The sequence below is a fragment of the Pempheris klunzingeri genome, chromosome 8 (assembly GCF_042242105.1).
Source record: "Pempheris klunzingeri isolate RE-2024b chromosome 8, fPemKlu1.hap1, whole genome shotgun sequence".
NCBI classification, from domain to species: Eukaryota; Metazoa; Chordata; class Actinopteri; order Acropomatiformes; family Pempheridae; genus Pempheris; species Pempheris klunzingeri.
In genome coordinates, this window is record NC_092019.1 from 2,852,054 (window position 1) to 2,876,327 (window position 24,274).

The 24,274-nt window shown below is 42.6% G+C and overlaps 1 protein-coding gene across 1 annotated transcript in view; it reads left to right on the forward strand.

Annotated features, from left to right (window-relative positions):
• The window catches only part of ascc3 (activating signal cointegrator 1 complex subunit 3), a 119,848-nt gene that overhangs the window by 80,603 nt on the left and 14,971 nt on the right, over positions 1-24,274 (forward strand). Inside the window, exons 17-34 of the mRNA XM_070834977.1 lie at positions 850-969; positions 1,514-1,678; positions 2,557-2,643; positions 2,818-2,991; positions 4,082-4,307; positions 5,303-5,457; positions 7,582-7,680; positions 7,802-7,970; positions 10,044-10,264; positions 10,823-10,908; positions 11,250-11,416; positions 11,802-11,947; positions 13,641-13,761; positions 15,008-15,150; positions 19,081-19,218; positions 19,390-19,510; positions 19,752-19,884; positions 20,828-20,953. Of these exons, the coding sequence (XP_070691078.1) occupies positions 850-969; positions 1,514-1,678; positions 2,557-2,643; positions 2,818-2,991; positions 4,082-4,307; positions 5,303-5,457; positions 7,582-7,680; positions 7,802-7,970; positions 10,044-10,264; positions 10,823-10,908; positions 11,250-11,416; positions 11,802-11,947; positions 13,641-13,761; positions 15,008-15,150; positions 19,081-19,218; positions 19,390-19,510; positions 19,752-19,884; positions 20,828-20,953 (2,597 nt within the window). The remainder of the gene's footprint in view (positions 1-849; positions 970-1,513; positions 1,679-2,556; positions 2,644-2,817; positions 2,992-4,081; positions 4,308-5,302; positions 5,458-7,581; positions 7,681-7,801; positions 7,971-10,043; positions 10,265-10,822; positions 10,909-11,249; positions 11,417-11,801; positions 11,948-13,640; positions 13,762-15,007; positions 15,151-19,080; positions 19,219-19,389; positions 19,511-19,751; positions 19,885-20,827; positions 20,954-24,274) is intronic.

The following is a 24,274-nucleotide window of genomic DNA, read 5'->3' on the forward strand; positions in this document are numbered from 1 at the left end:
TTGAGAGGAAGAGTTTTTCCACATCGGGAACCTACAAAAAAATCTGTAAAGTCATAAATGATTTAAACAGAGTAGGTTTCAGCAAGTGTCATCATTCTATCTGAGACCTTGACATGAGTTCCTTCCCTGTGTGATAAAGAACTGTGGGGGGTCTGTCTGCCTTTGTGTGTATGTAGATAATAATAATAGTAATAATAATAGTAATATTGTGCTGTTTTTCTTTACCAACACGATTGTAATTGATTCTAATGTGTTTTTCCTTTAGCAAATAAGGGTAAAGCATGATCAGAGTAGTAGGAGTCACTTTGGGTCTCGATCATTGTTGATATCTGCTGATGCTTTTCAGCGTCAAACCTTCATCAGATGAGTTTTTCTTTTAATAGAGCAGATTGTACAAACCAACAAGCAGCAGGAAACAACATACCCTGGAAAAAAAACCAAATTAATAAGAAAATTAACAAAAACAGATACTTAAAGTGTTGTTAATTGTTGATTACATAAGGTGCCCTAAAGAAATATCAAGTATGTCGTACATACTCTGATGAAGGCTACATTGCCCGTCCATTAATGAAACATTATTCTGTTTGGATGATAAAAAAACACACTGATGTACTTTGCATGCAAGTGATCCACTTCCAAGCCAAACCCTTATGTGTTTATTTATATTCTGAGAAAGTCTTACCAGCTCATTGTGGACCCAAAGCGTGTCGTAGTGGCGAGAAGTGTGACAGCGGTGTCGTTAGAGACTGCAGTCTCCTGTAATGTCCACTAGATGGCGGCAGAGACCAGGATGTCAGTGGCTCTGTGTGAGGAGTGTGTGTGTGTGTGTCTTCTCTCTGCCGGGCTCAGGTCGCCCTGGGAACGGTCACCAACGTGGAGGAGGCAGTGAAGTGGCTCAGTTACACCTACCTCTACGTTCGCATGAGGGCCAACCCACTGGTATACGGCATCAACCACAAGGCTTATCAGGTTGGTGGAATCTGCTTCATTCCTCCTGGATTCTTTGACTACGATGGACGAAGCATTAATGTGACCATAAAAATTAGTCTAAACCTGATTGTGACTGACTTTTTGCTCGTGTTACATATTTCAGGGGATCTGATTTTTGTTTTAATATTTCTGGAAAGGAATATAGATAAATAGGACATTTAGTAAATGATTTTGAGTTCATTGACTCAAATTGTTGAATTGAACTGTTAACTGAGTTTTTAAAATGATTATTTTAAAAGCAAAAACACATATTACTAGTGTGCTCAGTCTTCTATGACATGAATCTGTCAAAGCAACAACTATTTATGTCTGGATATATTTCCAAAACTACAAGAATCATGTCAAAAATCTGCTCCCAGATTGAACTGGTCCTACTCCCCTGCACCACATTTCATGAAAATCAGGCTTGTAGTTTTCCTGTAATCCCGCTGACAAACGGCACCGAAAACAGTAAGTCCCACATGCTTGACTGTAACTGGTGGATTAAAAAATTAAGCATTTATGTATGTATTTACTTTTCCAGATGGATCCTTGTTTGGAGCTGTACAGGAAGGAGCTGGTGGTGGAGGCGGGGAGAAAGCTGGATAAGGCAAGGATGATCCGCTTCGAGGAGCGAACCGGATACTTTGCCTCCACCGACCTGGGCAGGACCGCCAGCCACTTCTACATCAGATACAACACCATCGAGGTAGACTCACTCCTACATCAGATACAACACCATCGAGGTAGACTCACTCCTACATCAGATACAACACCATCGAGGTAGACTCACTCCTACATCAGATACAACACCATCGAGGTAGACTCACTCCTACATCAGATACACAACACCATCGAGGTAGACTCACTTCTACATCAGATACAACACCATCGAGGTAGACTCACTCCTACATCAGATACAACACCATCGAGGTAGACTCACTCCTACATCAGATACACAACACCATCGAGGTAGACTCACTCCTACATCAGATACAACACCATCGAGGTAGACTCACTCCTACATCAGATACTCCTACAACTAGCGACTGAGACCGTAAACTCTTTAGGAAAATGTTTACTGAGGTAATAAATGTCATGAATCAAGTGAGAAGTCAATTTCTCATAGAGTTCTTTTTCCAAAACAGCAGACGCCCCCTGCTGGACGTTAGATAGATTGCAGGTTTGCAGAAGTTGGTCCAGTTAATGCTGCACTAAACAGTAGTAACTAGTTGTGCTGCAGTTCACCCTGTAGACAGATATTTGGATGAAGCGCATTGAATTTTTTTTTCAATTTGAGTTCTTTTCTTCACGGGAGTCGGCGTTCTCTGAGTGTTTGGACATTTATCTTGTTGTGAAGACGTAAAGCTGGCACAGTTTAAGTCAAGAGACAACAAGGGAGCAAATAAGAGAAACTTACTGCATTTTACAATTTCAGAAGTTTGAGTTTCCTGTACTTTTCAGTCAAAGAATCATATTTAGCCACTGCATGAGTAAGCAGACTTATTTTACCCTCAGCACAGGTATCACTTTTCCTGCTTCAAACTCCATCAACTACTTACATTTCTTTTCCCTCCTTCTGCGAAGACCTTCAATGAAAATTTCAACTCTCAGCGAACAGAGGCTGACGTCCTCAACATAGTGTCCAAGGCCGAAGAGTTCGAACAGCTTAAGGTAAGAGCTCCTCTTCTGTTAAAGCTGAACTAAAAGCCTGCGGTCACCCACCGAGCAAACTGATGGTTTACTGTGTTTAGTCTGCGTTATCGGTCTACCCACAGGATGGAACTGTAAAAACTTTATTACAAGATGGAAATTATAGTGTACCACATCGGGGATGTGTGTTGGCAGGTTCGTGACGAGGAGCTGGAGGAGCTGGAGCAGTTGTTGTGTAACTGCGAGCTGCCAGCTGCAGGCGGGGTGGAGAACAGCTACGGCAAGATCAACATCCTGCTTCAGACGTACATCAGCCGAGGGGAGGTGGACAGCTTCTCCCTCATCTCCGATCTGTCGTATGTGGCACAGGTGAGAAAACACACAGACGTACTGTACACACACACACACACACACACACACACTACAAGATAAATAACACATCAGTACAGTAAATCCTCAAATACGCAAATTTAAAGGTTTGAATTATGTTAAATTAGTTGGAAACTAAGTTACCAGATCTTCAGGTAACAGATCCAGATAACAAACTAACATTAACTTACATTAACTGCAGTTTAATTTTTTGGCTGAGAAACATAAACATTCTACAACATTGTGTTTGTCGCTTAGCGTTTAAAACAGTTTCAACAACACTTGGACATGATGACTGTCTGCTCCAGGGCTCTCGTATTAGACTACATTAGTTTAGTGTAGCTGTTAAACTGTCTTTACACTTTGTATATAATATGAAGATCCTGGAAGTATTTTTGACAGCAGACAGTGATATTAACAGTTTTGCTGTTGAAACCAGAGAAAATGGTGGCAGCAGTGCCGAATCGCTGGAACTGGATGGTCCAATAGTGGTTGGTGGTACAGTGGTAGTTTTAATATGGAGCAGAAGAGTGTGACCAAAGATTAACAGGATCCTTTTTTCGGTGCGTTTGTTCTCTCCAGACTTCAGGCCCTACTGTGTTCACTCAGACCTCCCAGTCTCACCCAGCTATCAAACAGAGCACAGCCAGATTTCAGTAAATCCAGAGTGCATTCAGACCTCCCCAGACAATCAGATCACTTTAACACCTGACCAAATCAATCACAGCCTGACCAGACTTGAGCAGTCTATCAGCGAGCAACAGTACCACCTGACCTCTTCTCCAGAACTGACATGAGCAATCCATCAGTGCACAGCTGTGGCCAACCTGGACGTCTGAGACCAGGCAGACCTCCTCCTGATCACATGATTAATCACCAGTGTGTACAGCATGATGTACCATCCAGCTGCTGCAAGTCACTCGTGGTCCCGTACAAACGTCTTTCAGTCGCTTAGTTGTTTTGTTCCAACTTTTTAAAGTTTAATGTTAAAACGAATGTCTGAAAGGGGAAATACTCTGTCTAGTGGTGCAGCGGTAATATGTGTACTTCTATAATTCTTTTTTCCTCTTCTGCCTTTGTCTCCGTGCAGAACGCTGCTCGGATTGTCAGGGCTTTGTTTGAGATTGCTCTGAGGAAGCGGTGGCCGACCATGACCTACCGACTGCTTACCCTCTGCAAGGTGATCGACAAGCGGCTGTGGGGCTTTGCCCACCCTCTCCGCCAGTTCCCCAACCTCAGCCACATTGTACTGAACCGCCTGGAGGAGAAGAAGCTCACTGTGGACCAACTGAAGGAAATGAGGAAGGATGAGATTGGTAAAAACAGCTGAATCCTAGCTTCACTGGTGCAGACTGTATAAACCACTCTAAACTAATAAAGCACTTAAATACCAGGCGAAAACATGCCATCGATTCTCAAATAGTGACTGAGGCCTTTATTTCTCTCAGCTGCATGTCTTTATATGAAGAAACTCTTCTTTTAAGTGTATTTTATCATATTTAAGGAAGAACTCTCCCTGTTTTCTGATTGGCTCCCGTTCTATTTAGGTGTTAATGCAAACTCAGCACTTCCTCCATGTTTAAAGTACCTGTTGTCTTAATAAATTCAGGATGATGCACACAGTCACAGCATTATTACTCTACAGCAGCCTTGTTACACCTACCATGCTGCTGCTGCTGCTGCTGCTGCTGCGACGTTCCCAATCATTAAAGGGACACTTGGACAATTTCCAGCCTGCTTTGTACCATTGCAGCGTTGGTACTACGTGCAAATGAATGATGTTTAACTTTCCTGCATGCATTTAGCGTCACCTGGTGGACGCTGTCAGTGCAGGCAGCGCAGGGGAAAGTTAAGCATCATGCTTTTGTATATGCGGCCCACAAAGTAAATGATGCAAAGTCGGTTGAAAATCGTCAAGGTGTAATCCTTTAACTGTAGTCAGTTCTGCATTTATTTTGTTCTGTGTTTAGCTCCCGTCAATTAATCCAATTAATGGTCCTGAACAGATGTTTCACATTAAAAGCCTTCCACAGGCTCAGAGGGTATAATCCCTCTCTGTCCTGGTAGGCTGTTAATGTGAAACAGCTGCAGGATGAGGATTTTCATCGACACTAGCTGAACAGTGATCGAAAGAACAGCAAAGTTGAAGCAAAGTGGAATTAATGAGAATGAGGATTAATGAATGAAAACAAGATTTCTTTTGAAAAGAGTGCTGAGTATGGTGCGTGCTTTATCATGCTGAATTCAGCCAGGTCAGTTTAATCTTCAGGAAATTAGTGTAATCTCTAACCTGCTGGTGTATTCTTCCCAGGTCACATGCTGCACCACGTCAACATCGGGTTATCAGTCAAACAGTGTGTCCATCAGATCCCCTCAATCACAATGGAGGCCAGCATCCAGCCAATCACACGCACCGTCCTGCGTGTTCGTCTCATCATCACGCCTGACTTTCGCTGGAATGACCAGGTAAACATGGACGACATACTGTGTATTATAACATGTGACCATGCTGCTGCTGTCCGCTTCTCTTCTTAGATGATAATGCTTGAAACAGCAAACCTAAAGTTGTAAACGTACTTGGAAAATCCATATTTGTTGCATTTTTAAGAGACATTATTTGTCTGCCTACTAGTTTTTACTTCTCCCTAAAGATACACTCCCACACAACTCCAGATTGATGTTTTAAAGGTTGACACAGTCCACAGTTTAGACAAAAAGGAAATTTGAATGCTTTTGTTTGGCACCACACCAAAAGTAATTCCCTACGAAGGATCTCTCCTTGCTTTTATAATAATAATAATTATCATTATTATTATTAAATTAAATATAGTGATAAAAACTATTTTGAGACCTTCAGATTTAGATATACTGTATAAACAGTAACATAGTTTTTTTAATTGCAAGATGTAGAAATGATAAGTTGTAAAATATTAGAATGAATATTGAGTTTTTTTAAATGCATTAACTATCTTCAGAAGTGAAAGGTTTTAGGTAAAAGAAGTCAGTTAAACATTGGTGCATCTCTCCGTGGTTTCAGTCACAGCGTTGTCGATTAATCTGCTGATTGTTCGGCCATTATTTTGATAGATGAGGCGAGTAATCAAGTGACCGTTGCAGCTCTACTTGCTTCCAAACTAAGACCAGGGAGAGGCCTAAAATCAGATTACTGACCTGCTGCATGTATGCACGTAAATGTACAGTAACCAGGTTTCCCCAGAGGATGTAAACGTGTTGTCCAACTCCCTGCATAATCTGATGAAATCCAAAATAAATGGATTACTGCCGCGCATCAATGTGCTCAATTGTTCCAAGGGCCTCAGAGTCACGACGAAAAATGTGTCAAAAATGAATCATGAGACACAACATAGTTAAATACTACTTGACTTCACAACAGCCCCCGCATGCTGCCCCCACCACAGCTACTTACTGACACAGCCAGGCAGACATGGTCACATTTTCACAACAGGAAAAGAAGAGGCTGCTCCTCCTACCTTGTTATTATTACAGCCGTGGAATCTCCATCTGTCCTTGAGAGCCAGAATGCCTCCCGGCCTCGCCAGCATGTCCCACCTCAGTGTTCAGACGGGCCAGAGGGGATCACGGGAAGCTTAGTCCGGAGTTTGTCATGGAATCTGAGGCGAACAGGAAGCTCATTGTAGCAGGGCTGAATATGAAGATGAATGTTTATGTCCGATTAGCAATGCATGCTCCAATCATGGGAGAGTGGTAATGGAAGACCGGCTGGCTTAGCCCTGATCCGGCTGCAGAGCCAGGACACATGTACCGACACATGAGCCGCCTCCCTGATGTCACCCAGGAAACAGACCACACTGACACATTATGGTGCACCCTGCCACAACCCTGCAAGCACTACTTGTCGTTCTTTATTCCAAAGTGAAGCTGTGGGTGGATCTTAAAGGCCGACATTTTGTTTATTGCATTGAAAATGCTCAGTGGTAATAGTTTTAGTAGAGTAGAAAAGAGACAGAGAAGAAGTATTCACTTTTCAGTCAGTGCTCACACAAAGTTGAAATATTCCCCTGCCCCAGGTTTATTATATGTTAGTTTGTGGTGAGTTGATTAAACACAGATTTGTCTCAGAATATGCATCATATAGCTTAATATCAACCAAAAGAGTCCGATACTTTTACAAGACCAGGCCTCGAGATTAGAAAAAAAAATGCAGGAGCCACTTTAAGACCCAAAAGCATGTTAGTGAAAAACAAATGTCAGATATACTCGCAGCCAGCTCAGGGCTTTTGGTAAGACTGTGGCTGGTTTGCACTTTAGCCTTGAGCCAAGCCATCTGTGAATCAGCATTTGTGTGGTTTACATACATTTGTGGAGTTTTATGTTGAAGCCCTTTAGCTTTAAGGTCTCCAGTAACATATTGTGGGGACAAAATAACATCAGTGCCTCTGCAGAGTGTTGCAATCCACGACAACAGCACAAGCTGGGATGTATTTAATATCTGCTGGGGGGGTATTTTGATTGAATTATGTTCAACAGGTGAATTTGTGTATATTTTTGTGGTTTTTATTGTTTTTCTCAGCTGCCTGTTATTTAGGATGCCTGATTGAATTCTTTCAGGTCCATGGGTCAGTGGGCGAGCCCTGGTGGTTATGGGTGGAGGATCCCGCCAATGATCACATCTATCACTCCGAGTACATCCTCCTGCAGAAGAAACAGGTTGGGTTTTTAAGGACGGGGTTCCTCAAAGAGAGCACATGATGACTGATGTGTGTTCTTGTTTCCTGTATCTTTATGAGTGTGTGTGTGTGTGTGTGTGTGTGTTCGTCCCTTGCTCTAGGTGGTAACAAAAGAGCCTCAGCACATAGTGTTCACCATCCCCATCTTTGAGCCCCTGCCCTCCCAGTACTACATCAAGGCGGTGTCTGACCGCTGGCTCGGGGCCGAGGCCGTCTGCATCATTAACTTCCAGAACCTCATCTTACCTGAGAGACACCCCCCACACACTGGTAACACACACTCACACACACACTCACACACACACACACACACATTTATGTGATGACAAGTCGGTCTGCTAAATGACTGTTACAGCAACACCAGCAGGTGATGACTGTGATTGTTTTCCTGACTGAATGAACAGGAAGACGAAAAAAGAATGAATAAATAAATATATTATATAAATAAATGACTAAAGATACAAAGGAAATAAAATAAAAAGATGCTAATATATATGTTAAAATTCAATACAATTTGAAGAATAAGGAGAAAGTTTAGTCTGGTTATTGTGAACTGACTGAACTGTTAATACAAATCTAATATGTCACAGATTTCTTTGTCACATGAGCCTTTTTTTTTTTACTGCAGTACGAGTTGGCCATAAATTGTTGGCCTAAACTAGCACAGACTTAAAGTAGGATTTCCACAGACTAATGGCTGAAGCATCTTTTGTATTGTGAAAGAAACCTAATCTGGAACTAAAATCTAATACAGGCACAACCAAAAGGATACTTCCCCTAAAAAAACACCAACTATAACTTACAGTCAGCTTACCACCACAAACTGGCATGGCTGTTTGGAAGCTGCACAGAGAGAGAGAGAGAGAGAACAAAAGCATCTAATCCTCCCATTCTCCACTCATTCACTCCTCCAGACTGTAAGAAAGGAACCGGCATATTATCTCCGACCACATTTCCCCTCAGAAAGAACGGACACAATTACAGCACCTATCATGGAGAAATCACAGAGGGGATCATATCACAGGCTAATGGAGGGACAACATACCCAGACTTTCATTAACAGAACTGCCTCTTATGTAAAAGTCTGGTTGTCATGTTCTATCATACATGTGTAACAAAAAGAAATCTGACGTTTGACGTTAAAAAGAGACGCATGGAAACACGAGATGCCTTTTCCATCATAATACCATCTTCAAAGTGCTCAAGTACCAGATAAATGGTTGATTATTGATAACATTATAACATCCACACGCCGTGACTGTACAGTGAATGCACTGTTATGACTGAAATGTGTTGTGTGAAAATGGTAGCATCACTTCTGGACCAGTTTCAAGCCTTCGAGATCATAGTTTAACCCTTTCATGCATGAATCATGATAACCTCAGTCAGGATTTTTTTTACTAAGTGTGTTTATTCATCTTTAGGCTGAAAAACAAGATCTGAACTTTTTTTTTCAACCCATATTTTATAAAGATATTTTTACATGTCCAGTAGTTGAAATCTAGCTACTGATGCATGATGTACAATTCAGTGGACATGTGATTAATCATAATTTCCATCACATGACTCCTTAGATGTTACTTGATGTCACCATATGTTTCTTACCTGCATGGTTTCTTTTTCTAGAAGGTTTGAACAGGAAAAAATGAGCAACTTGGTGTTTCTGGCTGTCTGTCGGCCATCTTGGCTCCACTGTGCAGCAGTCAGTGGATGAGATGATGCAGCAGCTTCACTGTAGCGGCTGATGTGCAGCTACGCCATCAAAACTCATGCATATACAAGAGAACAGCTTTTGATTGTCTGCACACTGTAGTGACCTCTGTGCATGAAAGGGTTAATTGCATGTCATGAAAGTGATAAATGAATAATCATGCAGGATATAGCAGCATTTTCTCAGTCACTAGTCAGCTGCATTAGTGTAGACAACATGTTTCCTATAACTACTTTACAACAGCATCTTTCATGGTTTGTTACTTGAACACTTACACTTGTTATTATACCCACTGAAGTAAAAGCTTTATTTTTGTGGAGGACGTTTTAGTAGAAGATAATATTTTCCACCTCATTCCTGACTTTCATTCTGATGAAACAGAAACTAATTGTTTGAAGTTTGAACCGCAGCCACAGATGAGGGCCCTTGTAGTTTTAATCATCATAACATGTGCGTGTGAATAAATCTAATAGATCTTACCAACACTTTTTTTTTTACAATGCACAGGAACTTTCACCCTCAGTTATTATTCCTATCCGACATGCTGCACTGTGCTCTCTTGCTGCCATGAAGATTTAGTTATGAAAAAAAAAAACAGTTTCATCTTTTTCCCATTACTCTTTCTCTCTCAGAGCTGCTGGACCTGCAGCCGCTGCCCGTGACCGCTCTGGGTAACCGAGAGTACGAGAGCCTGTACAAGTTCACTCACTTCAACCCCATCCAGACCCAGATCTTCCACACGCTGTATCACACCGACACTAACGTCCTGCTGGGGGCCCCGACGGGCTCTGGTAAAACCATTGCAGCAGAGATGGCCATGTTCCGGGTCTTCAACAAGTATCCAACCTCTAAGGTTTGACTAACTGGCTCCTTGCTCCCACGTTACTGTGCGTGAGGAATGTACTGGCTTCTCTCTGTCTTTTCTATTGATTACAGGAGAAAATCTGTTCAAGCCTGTAGAAGGGTGACATCAGTGAACTGTAAATGTCCGCTTCAAAGCTCGTCGTGTCAGTGGGAGATGATTGTGATCTGTAGTGTGATGTTATTAAAGCAAAGAAAAGGTTGTTGTCATCAGCTGTCAAACACTGTTATGGAACATTTGACTAGTTTTCTTTCTGTGCTTGAAAAAAAAATCTATAATCAAACCACAAGAAGTCTAAATAAGTCAGAAAAGACAACGAGAATCCAGAACTTCATCATAATCCTTTAGAAAATCTAACGATTTGTATATTAATCAGAGTAAGTTCAGTTATATTTGTATTTTGTCTAATTATTGTTCTTGCCTGTATTATAACCGTGTGCTGTCTGCATTATTTACAGTTATATGTTGTGGCAGATATTCAGGCCACTGTTGCTAAAGCGCTGACGATCAGTGTACCATCAGTGTTTTCATGTGTTGCTGTGTGTTCAGGTGGTGTATATCGCCCCCCTTAAAGCCCTGGTCAGAGAGAGGATTGAGGACTGGAAGATCAGGATTCAGGAGAAACTGGGGAAGAAGTAAGTGACAACAGAGACACAACCCTCACCAAGCGGCTGGCAGCTCACGGTAGCAGAGCGCACTGATGGATGGGAGCGTCAGCTGTTAGCTGGCCTGACCTTCTGTCATACATACGAGTTTACAGGCATAAGAAGCTGTGTTTATCCGTGTCTTATTGGATGCCATGTGTGAAAGTACTGTTGGAATTATACCCAGACAAAGAAAAACCTAGCAAAAGTCATGTTTTTCCAGATATGGCCTCGTATACGTACATCGTTATTACTATTTTGGACAAAGTCATGATGTAAGTTTAAGAATACTGATAGAAATGAGCACCTGTTCTGTTCTTTTCTGTGTGCAGAGTGGTGGAACTGACGGGCGACGTGACTCCAGACATGAGAGCCATAGCACAGGCCGACCTCATCGTCACCACCCCGGAGAAGTGGGATGGAGTGAGCAGAAGCTGGCAGAACCGGAGCTACGTTCAGAAAGTAGCCATCCTCATCATCGATGAGATCCACCTGCTGGGTAAGAGTCCACAACAGTCGGTACGAGAGGCTGTCTTATTTTTTTTGTTTAACCTCTTTAGTTGATTAAAGCTGACACCCGGTAGTTTTTTTTTTATTATAGTCTTCAAAATATGATTCAGTTCTGTTTCCAACAATAACTTTTCAGCTCAATGTGCATACGAACAAAAACAAGATGCTTTTTGAAGCTCTGACTTCTCAAGGTGTGAGAAACAGGGTGTCAGTGTGGACTAGCCTGCTGTAATACAGTCTAGATATATAGATAGAAGTCATGTGTGGCTGTACCATACAGTGATGGCATTTAATTGTGTGACATCATCTTTTTAAGCTCAGTTACATGTTTTTGGGGTTTATGCTCTAGCTTTGCCTGCCATGTCTGTTTCCAGGTGAGGACAGGGGTCCAGTGTTGGAAGTAATTGTGTCCAGGACCAACTTCATCTCCTCTCACACTTCTAAGAGCGTCCGAGTCGTCGGCCTGTCCACGGCTCTGGCCAACGCTCGAGACCTCGCCGACTGGCTGGGGATCGGACAGGTCAGACATCCATCACGGCACCAAGCGCGCAGCAGTAGTAGTCGTTCACCAGAAATCAGAGCGTGGCTCCAGAATGCTTCGTCAGTGTATTCCTGTTGCCTCCTGGCCTCTGGTTCTTTGGTCAAATGGAGGGATCTTCTTCATGAGCTCCCTCGTTTCAGGAACAGTCCGATTGGCTTTGTGCACCACGAACACTGGTGCAGTGAAGCCAGCCACAAACCACAGTCTTTGTCTTGCTCCGTGTTTCTTACGGTTCATTTGATGCCTGCCTCTTTATTTCTGATTGAATGTATATAATAATAGCAATTAAGATAAACAGATACGTTTGGCCTGGAGTTAATGTTGTAGTTTATCTCTATAATCGTTTGCAGTCTGTGTCTGGATGCCATGCTTAAGTTCTAATCATCGGGAATGACTGCAGCGATGCAGATGGATGTTTTGGCCCGTCAGCCTGAAGCAGAGGAGCATCACCATCATACAAAGAGGACTTAGTGAGAGGATTCCACACTGATGTGCTGTTATACGGACAGTCAATACTGATAGTTTGTTCACCTCCTGGAAGGGTCATGTTCGCTGCTGCTGCTGTGAAAAAATGCATGAAAGCAGAGTGTTTTCTAGTTTCTTGTTTGCTAGTTATCACTTTCTACCTCCAGGGGAGCTCTTTCTCTATGCTTTGCCCACTACCTTTCTACATTTACAGTTTAATATCTATAAATCTGACCATTTTCAGGCCAAATGCATATTAAAGATGTGTTTATTATAAACTATGAAAGGTATAGAAAACCTCAGTTTTTTTTTAGCTCATGAGCATTTTTGTCTGAGGCAAGATAACTGGACTGCCGATGCCATTTACGGCCCCCATCTGATAATTGCAAATGTTTTTGCTTACACCCACCCGGGGAAGCGTCTGTGATATTTATCAAGGGAAAGGGCCTGTTGACCTCTTCTCAGTGAGCTTATGCTTCGGAAAGAGCCTGTTGTAGACGAACAAAAAGGGAAAGTGTAAAACAGAGCTGTGTGTTATTTTTGGCTAATCGTAGAATAGAATAGATCCAAAGCTGGAAGGATGTGCTGATATGGGACGTGATGTGTCAGGCAAAAAGGTTGTCATCGGATTAATGAACATGCTTGTCAATAGACTTACTGAACAAATATTTTATTGGGATTGATCATATTTTTGCTTCATCACAGACACTTTCACAGTATCGTAGCCTGATTCTCAGCTCTGCTGTAGAGAGACAGTGTTAACAAACTAGACTGGCCGTCTGCCATTCATAAATCTGCCTGGCTGGCTGCTGTTGGGACTGAGCTGCTAGATTTGTAACTGCCCAATCCATTATCCAGGCTTTTAAGATTTCTGGAGACACGCAGCAAGCCCTCAACACAACGCACACAAAATAACGCATCACGCCCTTTACAACATCCTAAAACACACTTTGCGTTAAATTCTGCTCACACACGGCACCATATCACCTTATTATCACACAATAAACACAGCAGACACATCAAAGGTTAAACGCAGCACAGCAGAGTCCAGCAGTGGCCTGCTGCTCTGTGCCTCAGTGACAGCGACACACAGTTTACATTACAGCCAGATGGGGCTTCGTGTTGCCAGCTGCTCACATTAAAACTCTTCTATTTTTTCTTTTCTCTCTCTCTCTCTCTCCTCCCTCCACTCTTCTGTGGGTAACAGGTGGGTTTGTTTAACTTCCGTCCATCTGTTCGCCCCGTACCGCTGGAAGTTCACATCCATGGTTTCCCAGGACAACACTACTGCCCCCGCATGGCCAGCATGAACAAGCCTACTTTCCAAGGTCTGGCTGTGCATCCACATGTACACACGTTTAACACATCATATGTACATTTGACCTGTTAATGGCTGCCTCAAGGTAAAGATGCTGCTGCAGCTTAACAGGCAGCGCAAAAATATTTCAGCTTTTTGAGAGCTATTCAATGTTTTCTGTTCAATGTGCAAATCCCTCTGTGTATTTCAGATAAATGAAGAACACCTGAACAAATTCCACATGTTTCAGTTCTGAGTTTGAGCCTTAGATAATTTCCAGCTTTTTTTTTTGACTAAAAAGGAAAAATGATCAAATCAATGTTCATATCTGTAGCTTCAAAATGAATATGAGATCTGACCAATGTAAACTGTCTCACTGGCACCATTAAGCTGACAATATAAAGGTTGTACGTTTTTGCTTTATCAGTTTTTTTCACATAATGACATCAAACGTTTTCTTAGTTTCTAAAAATTTTAATTTCAAGTACTTTCTCTACCACAACAAAAACATGTCAGACAATCTGCACACTGGATTTTTAGCTTTTTTGGGTTTTTGACCCAAAATATGTGATCAGATGTAAGTGTGGTCAATGTCATTGGCTAATCTACTTGACAGATGTAAAGAATAAGGTTTGTTGCAGCATTAAACATCATTAAATTGTCATCATTGTCGGCAAATCCCACATTCAGTCTGAAACCGACGATGAATTTACCATTCACTGCTCATTTTTTGTCCAAAAACCATTAAAAACCCACCAGTGAGCCGCACTGTTGCACTGGTTGACATATTCCTTCATTACCATGATCACACACACTGCAGCTTTGTTTTTGACTCAATCCCACAGCCAGTGTCCTGCTGCCAGAAATAAACTCTGTAGCTGTAAATACATATCAATCTTCTGCTGAAAATAGTCCCCAGAAAATGCACGACTTCCTCCTGTTTGTGTAATCTTTGTTAAAAACTAGTGTCCAGCTGTATCAGGACGCTGAGTCTTTTTAAAACAAAGAAAAGTTAAACTATACTATGTATCTGTGTTTTTTAAAGATTTTTGTCTTCAGTAGGAACTGAATACCACAAACAGGGCAGAGAAGTCAATGTACTGAGACGGACTTTGGAAATGAAACACATAGTTTGTTTGAGAGAGGAAAATGCATGCGTGCTGCACCCACAAGGGAAGACCGTTTCAGAGCAGCCAAAATAATTTAGTGAAGCAGTTGCTGAATTTCTCCCAAAGTAATCAACACAATATCTATACATTCTGAACTTCTCTTTGCAGCGATACGCAGCCACTCCCCAGCCAAGCCGGTGCTGATTTTTGTGTCGTCGCGCCGGCAAACTCGGCTGACCGCCCTGGACCTCATCGCCTTCCTGGCCACAGAGGACAACCCCAAACAGTGGCTGCACCAGGACGAGAGAGAGGTAGGCTGACGCTGTCTGTACCCGGGAGGCACAGCGGGAACTACATGTTAGCAGAGCGGCAGCAAAGCAGACTTTAAGTTAAGTTGGGTTGCTTGAACGTCCAATAACACAAGTGAGCTGTTAGGCAGACGGGTGGATTGATCTAAAATAGAAGAGTCCTTTCTGTTGGCCATGTCGGCCATACTGTACAATTAGTGGAAACATCAAACCGTGAGCATGAAGTGGTTCAGCGCTGACTGCTCAGCTATGTCCTTTTAATTCATGTAAACAGATTCAGGGCTATAGAACTGATGCATTTGGTGCAAATATTAGCAGACGTGTCCGTCATCCTCGTGTACTTCCTTCACTTCTGCACTTCCCTTTTTCTTTTGCCCTCTCTCCTCCTCTTGCTGAATTGTGCTGATGCTGTATTTCTCTGTGTAAGTGCTGGTTTAAGTGTAATTACAGATGGAATTCAACCCAACTTGTGCCGGAAAAGTCTGTGTCATCCTCCATTATATTGTCTGTGCATTCCTCAAGATCAGTTCAAGATGGGAGCAAATGGCTCCTCGGGGTTCACATCGAAAAGTATGCTAACATTATCACAATACTTGGAAACCCACGCCTGACGGAGCGTGGAGCACCATTTCAGCTACCACTGTATCCTATAGTCTGCATGAAATACTTATTCTTGTCTACTATTACATAGTTATTTTATATTTGCCCAGTTATCAGCAGGTGTCAGCAAGTGTCAGGATCAAATATCCTAAATGCTAAACATGTTCAGAGTGTGAACAAATCATAAGAGCAGCGCTGGTTAGTTTTATTCACGTAAAACATCTTGATCAGAAACAAGCAATCTGATAACACGTTGTTCAAATTTCCATTTCACTTAGCTGTCTATATTCTCAGTCCTCGGAGATTCCCTAAGACTTTTCCTCTAAGTCCATCATGAGGCCAAGTTTAACACTGGTGCCAAAGAAATATCCAACCCTAATGTCCATGAACATGTACTGAGCTCATTCATGCTCTCCAAAGGACGAACCCTTGGAGCTCACTGCCGTCTTCGAGCCAAAATGTCAGTTTGGCCCCAAAATATTGGACTTTCCTTTAACGCCACCCTAAGGACAAACTGAAGACATAAATTAGCACCGTAGGATGGAGCACATTGCATCTGTTAGAGGCTGCTGGGGGGCTGAAAGTGAATATAAGTAATGATACTACCTTGGATAAATAAAGTATAGTTCACATAGCGTTGATGGTAACTATTTTCTCAGCAGAGTAAAAGCAGATTTTACAGCCTCGATTAACTACGATTAAGTCTTTCAGTCTAAATTGTTATACGAATTATTTTTCAGACATCCAGTAATTTTTAAATTTTTTTTCAAGAATCTCAAGCTTTTACATGTAATCCACTGGATCATAAATCTTCTGTAACACACACAAAGGGCCATTGTGTTATAGCCCCACACTGGTTGAGGGCTGATCTCCTGCAGGAAACGGTCCCTAATCTTTGCTATAATTTGACAGAATTAGCGAAAGGCTAGTGGAAAAATCACTTCCTGACAATCATCTCAATTATCACCTTCTCTGTTTACTCTAAGTATACTGGAGTAGCGTTATTAATTCAACTATGATGGTTTCCAAATTGTAAAATGACGCATATGGAACCATTACAAAGTCCCGAATTTGCTTTCCTGAACCCTGCAGATACCTTGTCTCAATGCAAATATGTGCTATCTTATAACGTAGGCCTAGTTTCTATATGTGTGAGCACAGCGTCCCCGGCCTCCGTGTGTGTTCTGCTGATATATGCCGCCGCCTGCTGCTTCTCTGCTCCGGCCCGTGTTGCAGCTAAGCCCCCCGCTGTTTGACTGACAGGCTTCTGGCGATAGCTGCTTAACTCTCACCGGGGGTCACCCACCACCCCAAATCCCCTCTCCGACCTGACAGCTCTTTCTTCCCTCATCTGCTGGCTGAAACCCTCGCTTCCCTCTCTCAGGGAAGGATGCTCGCTCTTACTTATCGCCACCTCATACCCTGTTTTTGAATTGATTTGTAGGAATATTTGAAAGATACGCTGTAGTTTAAATCTTTGTTTCTAAGAGGGGGGGGGGCAGTTTTTTTTGGTTTAATATGAATACTGCAGCCACTCTGAGCTACTTAGAAGAACTGAATTCAATTGAAAACAGCTTCTACTAATGATTTCATGTCTTGTTTGTATGATGTCTTGATTTCACTGGTTCATAGACTGTTTGACTGAAAAATGTCCGCTCTTTATCTTAAAATGATATATTCTGTCTCTTCTGTCCGTTTGCCTTTATTTACTCCTGCAGCTGTGCTCCTCTGACTCTGTCACTGTTTACTCTGGCAAAGCGCAGGTTACACGTCTTATCCTTAAACCCAGAAGCTGTTTGTGTTGGCTGGAAGACATTAGATCTGTATAGTACAAGACGAGATGGCCCAATCCTACTGGAACCAGTGGAGAGCCAAGCAAATGAGCCACATGTCTGTAATTGAATGGCTGTGACTATGGGAGTGTTGTTCCTGGCTTTTTGTGTTATACATCTATCTACAGGAGTCAGATCAAAACAGCGCGGAACATTCAGAGAGCAGAAAACAACAAACCTGGGTCTCACATTTTCTTACTAGGCTTTATAACTAGACTTTTGAATCAAGCAGGTAATAAAATGTGCCTGCAGCGTGAGTCCAAGCACATCAAACGGTAATTAGGAGGCAGGTTGGAGTCTTAGTCAAATAAGAGATGATGGAGACGGATGAGGTGGCAGTACAATTTCAGCAAATGTAACTATGATTGAATGTAAATAACAGTCAGGCCTGTACCTGCTGTTGGGGACATTGCCCTTTTTTGGGCTCTGCCTCATGGTCATGGTCCTCAGGACAGTGTGAGTGTGGTAAGGTAGAGGGGGGAAGGAAAGTGAGATAGAAAGATGCACCATTCGGACATAAAGACAGTCTGAAGAAGAAAATAATCTCCTTTCCTTTGAATTCTTTTTATTTCATCTCCTCTCTCATGTTTTTCTGTCACTTTTCAAAAGAGCTCTTATCTGTGTTGACAAATATCACTACAAACTCATAGAAGACACACCTCTCCCATGTCTGTTTTATACTGAGGTTATTTCAGCTATGAAGCAGCTCTTCAGACAGTGATGGCTCTAAAGGGAATGTTTGATATTTGGGGAAATTCGCCTTGAGTTAGACGCCAAGATCGATATTATGCCACAATTTGATGTCTGTACAGCATCTTGTTGTCAATAATAGGGTGCCAAGCAACAAGCAACCCTTCTGATAGCCGAGAAATAGTTCAGCACATACTAACACACGTACATGAGGGATGGGCCGTTATTTTTGAGTATTCAAATATTCGTTAAATTATAAAAAATGCTTTTAAGAAGTATATTTTCCTCCTCGCTCAGATTCAGGGCTGTGTAAGGATGTGGGCACAAACGCTCTCTGATTTGTCGTTGTTTACGTCCTGATCCCGGCTCTCCCTCCTCTCCCTCCTGGGGAGATCACCCCTCCCGCTGTGGTGCTTGGTGTGGGCAGCGATCGAATCAATGCCTGCTTTCATCAAAATGCTTAATTCAATCTTGTAAATCTGCCACGTTCAGCCAAAAAGCGAAATAAAAATAATAATAAAACAACAAAGTTTAAATGAGTTACATACCAGTTCGTACCAGATTAAACAAAGTAGAAATAACAGTCAGTCAGTGAGCTGTTTCCAGCTTTGTTCCAATCAGCTTTATAACTACTGTCTAACTATATAACTACTGAGTGGTGTCAATGCTTTCATCTAACTCTCACTCATGTGACAGTGACATGGTTTGGTAGGTCAGCCCCTCATGTCTTGTCACTGTTGCTCTCTCAGTCAGTTCGTAATTGGATTTGTAACGAGATCCGTCATTGTCTGTGCTCGTGTTTTGTCTGTAGATAGAGCACATCATCGCCACAGTAAGGGATTCCAACCTGAAGCTAACACTGGCCTTCGGGATTGGCATGCATCACGCTGGCCTGCATGAGAGAGACAGAAAGACTGTGGAGGAGCTGTTTGTCAACTGTAAGATCCAGGTACGAGCTCGCCCTGTGCCCCACACCGTCACTGACTGCTTCACCCACGTGTTAAACAAGTTACCCTTGATACGAGTGTTGCGCAGTGGGATTGATGACACAAAGCACATTACAAATTTAATGTTGTGGCCAAATATCTATTTATACTTTTGAGACATGTCCTTTTTTCAGGTTTTGATCGCCACCAGTACTCTGGCCTGGGGGGTGAACTTCCCTGCTCACCTGGTGGTCGTAAAGGGAACTGAGTACTATGATGGCAAATCCAGGCGCTACGTGGACTACCCCATTACAGGTACGTGGTCCTGTTCGCTAGGTTGCATGCACAGTACACTTTGTTTCTACCTGTCAAAGAGGGAAAGATTCTACTTTAAAAAAAACAGTGGCAATTAAGATTTGGAGAATTGGGAATCAAGTCCTGTGAGAGGAAGTGTTAGAAGTGAGAACAAAGTCACTTTCCATTGCAGCGTATGTAAAGAATAGTGGGAGAGAGGATTGAAAAGGATTCCTTTGTAATGCATGTGTTGTGTGTGCAGATGTTCTGCAGATGATGGGGCGAGCAGGTCGACCTCAGTTTGATGACCAGGGCAAAGCGGTAATCCTTGTCCACGACATCAAGAAGGATTTCTACAAGAAGTTCCTCTACGAGCCGTTCCCTGTCGAGTCCAGGTAACAGCCACATGGCTCGGTTGTCTTCTGTCATTGTCTGTTGTGGCAAAGACCAAGAGCTTCATTTTTCTAAACTGTGCATACAACAAGTTCTAAATCTGTGTTTTTACTGCTTGTTGGAGCAAAGTTTGGTGAATTACAGTCAGATTGTCGCATGTACACTCAGTGATAGTGTCTATAATGTGAATTCTTGGATATTTAATGTTCATCTCACATCACATGGCGTGTTTAAGCTACGTCAGAGTGAAAACAATTACAGGGTTCACAAAAAGTTAGGGATATTCGACTTTCAGGTGAAATGTATGGAAAATGTAAAAAGTGAATGCTACAGTGATATTATATCATGAAAGTAGGGCATTTAAGTAGAAGCATGCACTGGTGATTTCTTCATCTTAAACAGTTTATTGAAAGAAAATCTAACAACAGTGGAGGGTAAACGAGGGTAAACGTAAAATTGGGATGTGACCAAAGGACGTCCACTCCTCTCCTTTCTGTGACTCTTCCAGTCTCTGTATCACTGTTCCAACCTCCTGATGACACTCTGTGACCCTCTAAGCTCAGTGAACACCTCCGTCTGAGGACTTCCTGTTTGAAGCCTCCAGCGTTGAGGTGCTGCTGATCAACTGTTAGGTGTCGTCTTGGTCTCATGATGTCAGAATGTGAACAGCAGGATGAGGAGGACTGTTTAAATACCAATTCTAACTGAAGCAGGAAATGTATTGGTGGTGGTTCATCCTGAAATTTCACCTGAAAGCCAAATATCCCTAACTTATCAATGCATGATGAATGTTGCATCTTCTGTAATCAATAGTTGTAGCACATAAAGGAGCCATCAGTACCCACGAGCATGTCAAAGCCCGTCTGGCTGATAATAATTAGACCTCTGTATAAATAGGAATCTGTCTGTAAGTGATGTCTCTGTGATGCTGTGCCGTATCCTCAGCCTCCTCGGTGTGCTGTCAGACCATCTGAATGCTGAGATCGCTGCAGGAACGATCTCATCTAAACAGGATGCAATGGACTACATCACCTGGACGTACTTCTTCAGACGGCTGGTGATGAACCCCAGGTAAGAAGAACTGTGTCATTTACCAGCAGCAGCAGCAGCTCATGCAGATACAAACTAAAGGAAAAATCACATATACACATTCTTGGCCTACTATCACAACCTGGTTAGAGGAGTGCCGTGTTGTATGGTCAAACATCTGCTGCGTAGACAGAGACTATTCCAGAACATTCCAGCCTGTTGGTATTTCCACGGCTGTCAGCCCACATTTACCACTCAGGCCCTCATGAGGCCAAGCAGTAGGATAGTACCAGCACAGGTCTCAGAAATCTAACAGGCATCATTCTGGATTCAAGATTAAAGTCTCGCAGTTTTCAGCAAAACAACGACAAGAAGTTAGTGTTCATCTGGGATTGTATTTATAGAAAGACTCAGACTGCGTTCATGGTCATATGATGGCTGGTATGCACGATGTAAACACAACATCTTGGTCTTAAATTTAGACCAGGACAACTGATACCATTCCCCTACTGTGTCTCTCCAAATGTCACTGTCTCTCACCACAAGTCTGCATGAGGTCTCCTTGATGGTAACCTCAACAGAGAGGTGTTCAAGGGGCAAGAGGCATCCTGATCAGATGCTCAAACTACCTCGCCCGGCACCTTTTAAGGCAGAGGCAGATAAAAAGAAGTTACATGTCGAGCTACTTCCATATATCAGCACATTCAGGGATGAGGAGGAAACCCATTTCAGGTGTTTGTGATCTGTCACAACCTAACGCTTAAGACCACAGGTGAGGTGGTAAAATAGCTCCCTCTTCTCCACAACAGGAAGGTATAATCCCTACGATACTGTCTGTGCTTCACAAATGCTGCATCTGATCCAAACTCCATCACTAAACTGCCAGATATGTGAACTCCCATCACTTGGGGCAGCAGCTTGCTTCCAACCCAAATGGGAGAATCCACAGTTTTCCAGAGTGCCTTGGCCTCAGGCTGGGAGGTGCTGGTTCTCATCACAGCTACTTCACAGGTTGATGAAGACAGCAGAACATCAGCCAAAAACACCTCGTTCCTTAGCTGCGCCTAGAGATTGTGTCCATAAGGATCACCACAGAGTTCAACACCGACTGAGAATATGCTCGCGTTACGTTTGAGAATGTAAAGCTCTTACTGGAGAGCTTGTCCCAACATCCGTCTGTTCCATAAACTGACAACAATCGTCTTCACTATCTATTAACTAAATGTTATTTTAATGTGGGTTCTGATGGCCTGTTCCTGATCTGTGTTGATTTAAACTAGGAAGCCCGTCACATTTCTTATCAAACCTTTTTTTTCTTGCCTTATTCTGTTTTTATTGGCGAAGACCAAAGTAGGAAAAAAGTCATGAGTCAGGCTTTGCCATTCGAAATGACCAATATCAATTAAATCAACTATAATTACTATCATTTTTATCAGTGCAAACGGATTAATACAGCGAGGGTAAACCATGCAAACAGATTGTTAAACCCAGAGCTCTCTTACGTCTGGTGGGGAAGTTGAATCCATTTGTGTTCCTTGTTTTACATCACGTGCACTCATAGATGACACCAAGTTAGACCCATTAATCCCATAAACCTTCCATTTATCAAAACAGAATTTGGTTCCAGCATGACAAACAGATTTTGCCTTTACTGTATGCTCTTTAATCAACAGTTAGTATCGGTACCCTCAAACTCAGCTCCATGTAATATTTAAATTTTGCCTCTGAATGTGTGGATCCCCTGACACCAATATCTCCACGCAGCTGTGTGTTTTAACAGCTAATCTATCACCACTGCTTTCAGGCTCTGATTCCAACAACACGCACACAGATGCACACAAACACAGACACAGGATCCCCATGGGTGTCGTAAACGTCTGCAGGCCGACCCCCAGCGCCATCAGGAGGCTAATGGTGATGATACTAATGGCCATGACTTAATCAGACAGGCCCCACCACCGGTAAAGACCTGTGAAATGTGTTCAGTAATAAACACATTCGGCGCTTGGAGCTGCATGCTGGTAACATGTGGAGCGATGGGAATGAAAGAAATACTTAACATTAAACACACATTAAATATGGCCATCACTCGTCTCCACGGCTGCTTCCAGCCCGCAAAGTGAGGCTATGATTTCTCCTTCCTGCTCCCAACTGCACAATGAATGATTCTGTATAATGGTTATGAAGATATCATTTGTTTTAATGTAATATGAGAAGTGGGCGATTTGTCAGAGAGTCCGCTCTGATTTGCATGCATTATGCAGACAACTGCAAAATTACCTTAATCTAATATTCCTCCTCCACCTGTTAACTGATCTATTTGTATTCATGTTTGCTGTGATTCCCTTTTTTATCCTTCTATACAACTTTAAGCTCCTCTTGTATAGCTCGTTCTCCGTTACAAGCATGTTTAGTCTATATTCATGGCCGTAGATCGTTGACCCCCCCCCTAGCTCTCAGGGTAGTAACCCATTATTGTATCACCAGTAGCTTATATCTAGTAAGTTGGCTCGACAAACTAAACTCACTTTATTCCAATACAAAGTATTGCAGGTCGCTCACAACCAAGATAGCCTGTCAAACTCATCTTAAGTTTCTTGTAATATCTGGGATAGTCTCTCATAAGGAAAAATGGACTGTAGTTCACTCTCCTGCTTTGATAGTTTGGTGGAAAGAAGCGTAGCATAGAACCTGATACTCATTACTGTGTTGATGCCAAGAAATATCTCTAATTGTGTTTGGACGGCAGAGCAGACTGTTGTTACCAATGGAGAGAAAACATGGCCAATTTAACCCACACACTCAAAGGGGGACATGGACATTGTGCCCAGGTGCTGGATGTTCTCGGTGTGTGTGTACTCTGGCCTTGTCAGCAATTCTGTTTGTGATTTTATGGACAGGAAAAGAGGGTGTACCTGGAGGGTGGTGAGTGCTCTCTCTCTCTCTCTCTCTCTCTCTCTCTCTCTCTCTCTCTCTCTCTCTCTCTCTCTCTCTCTCTCTGCTGTTCATGGCTGGGTTAGGGTTCAGGGTGGTCTGCCTTAAAAAGAAAGGTGGATTGCCGCCCTGAGCGAGGACATTTAAGCATCTCTGATTCCATAAGTTATGGTAGGTTGCAGTGCAAGATGAACAGGTGGGTGCAGCAAGTATGGTGTCAGACTGTTGTGATGAATCTGAGGGCAAAGCTCTCAATTTACTGCTCGATCTACAATCTAATCCTCACTTGCGGCCGAGCAGTTGGATGGCTGGGCTCAACCAGTAGAGACAGAGTGACATCCAGCAGGACCTCAGAGTACAACCACAGCTCCTTCACATGGAGAGGAGCCAGTTGAGGTGGCCCAGGGCATCTAATCAGGATGATCCCTG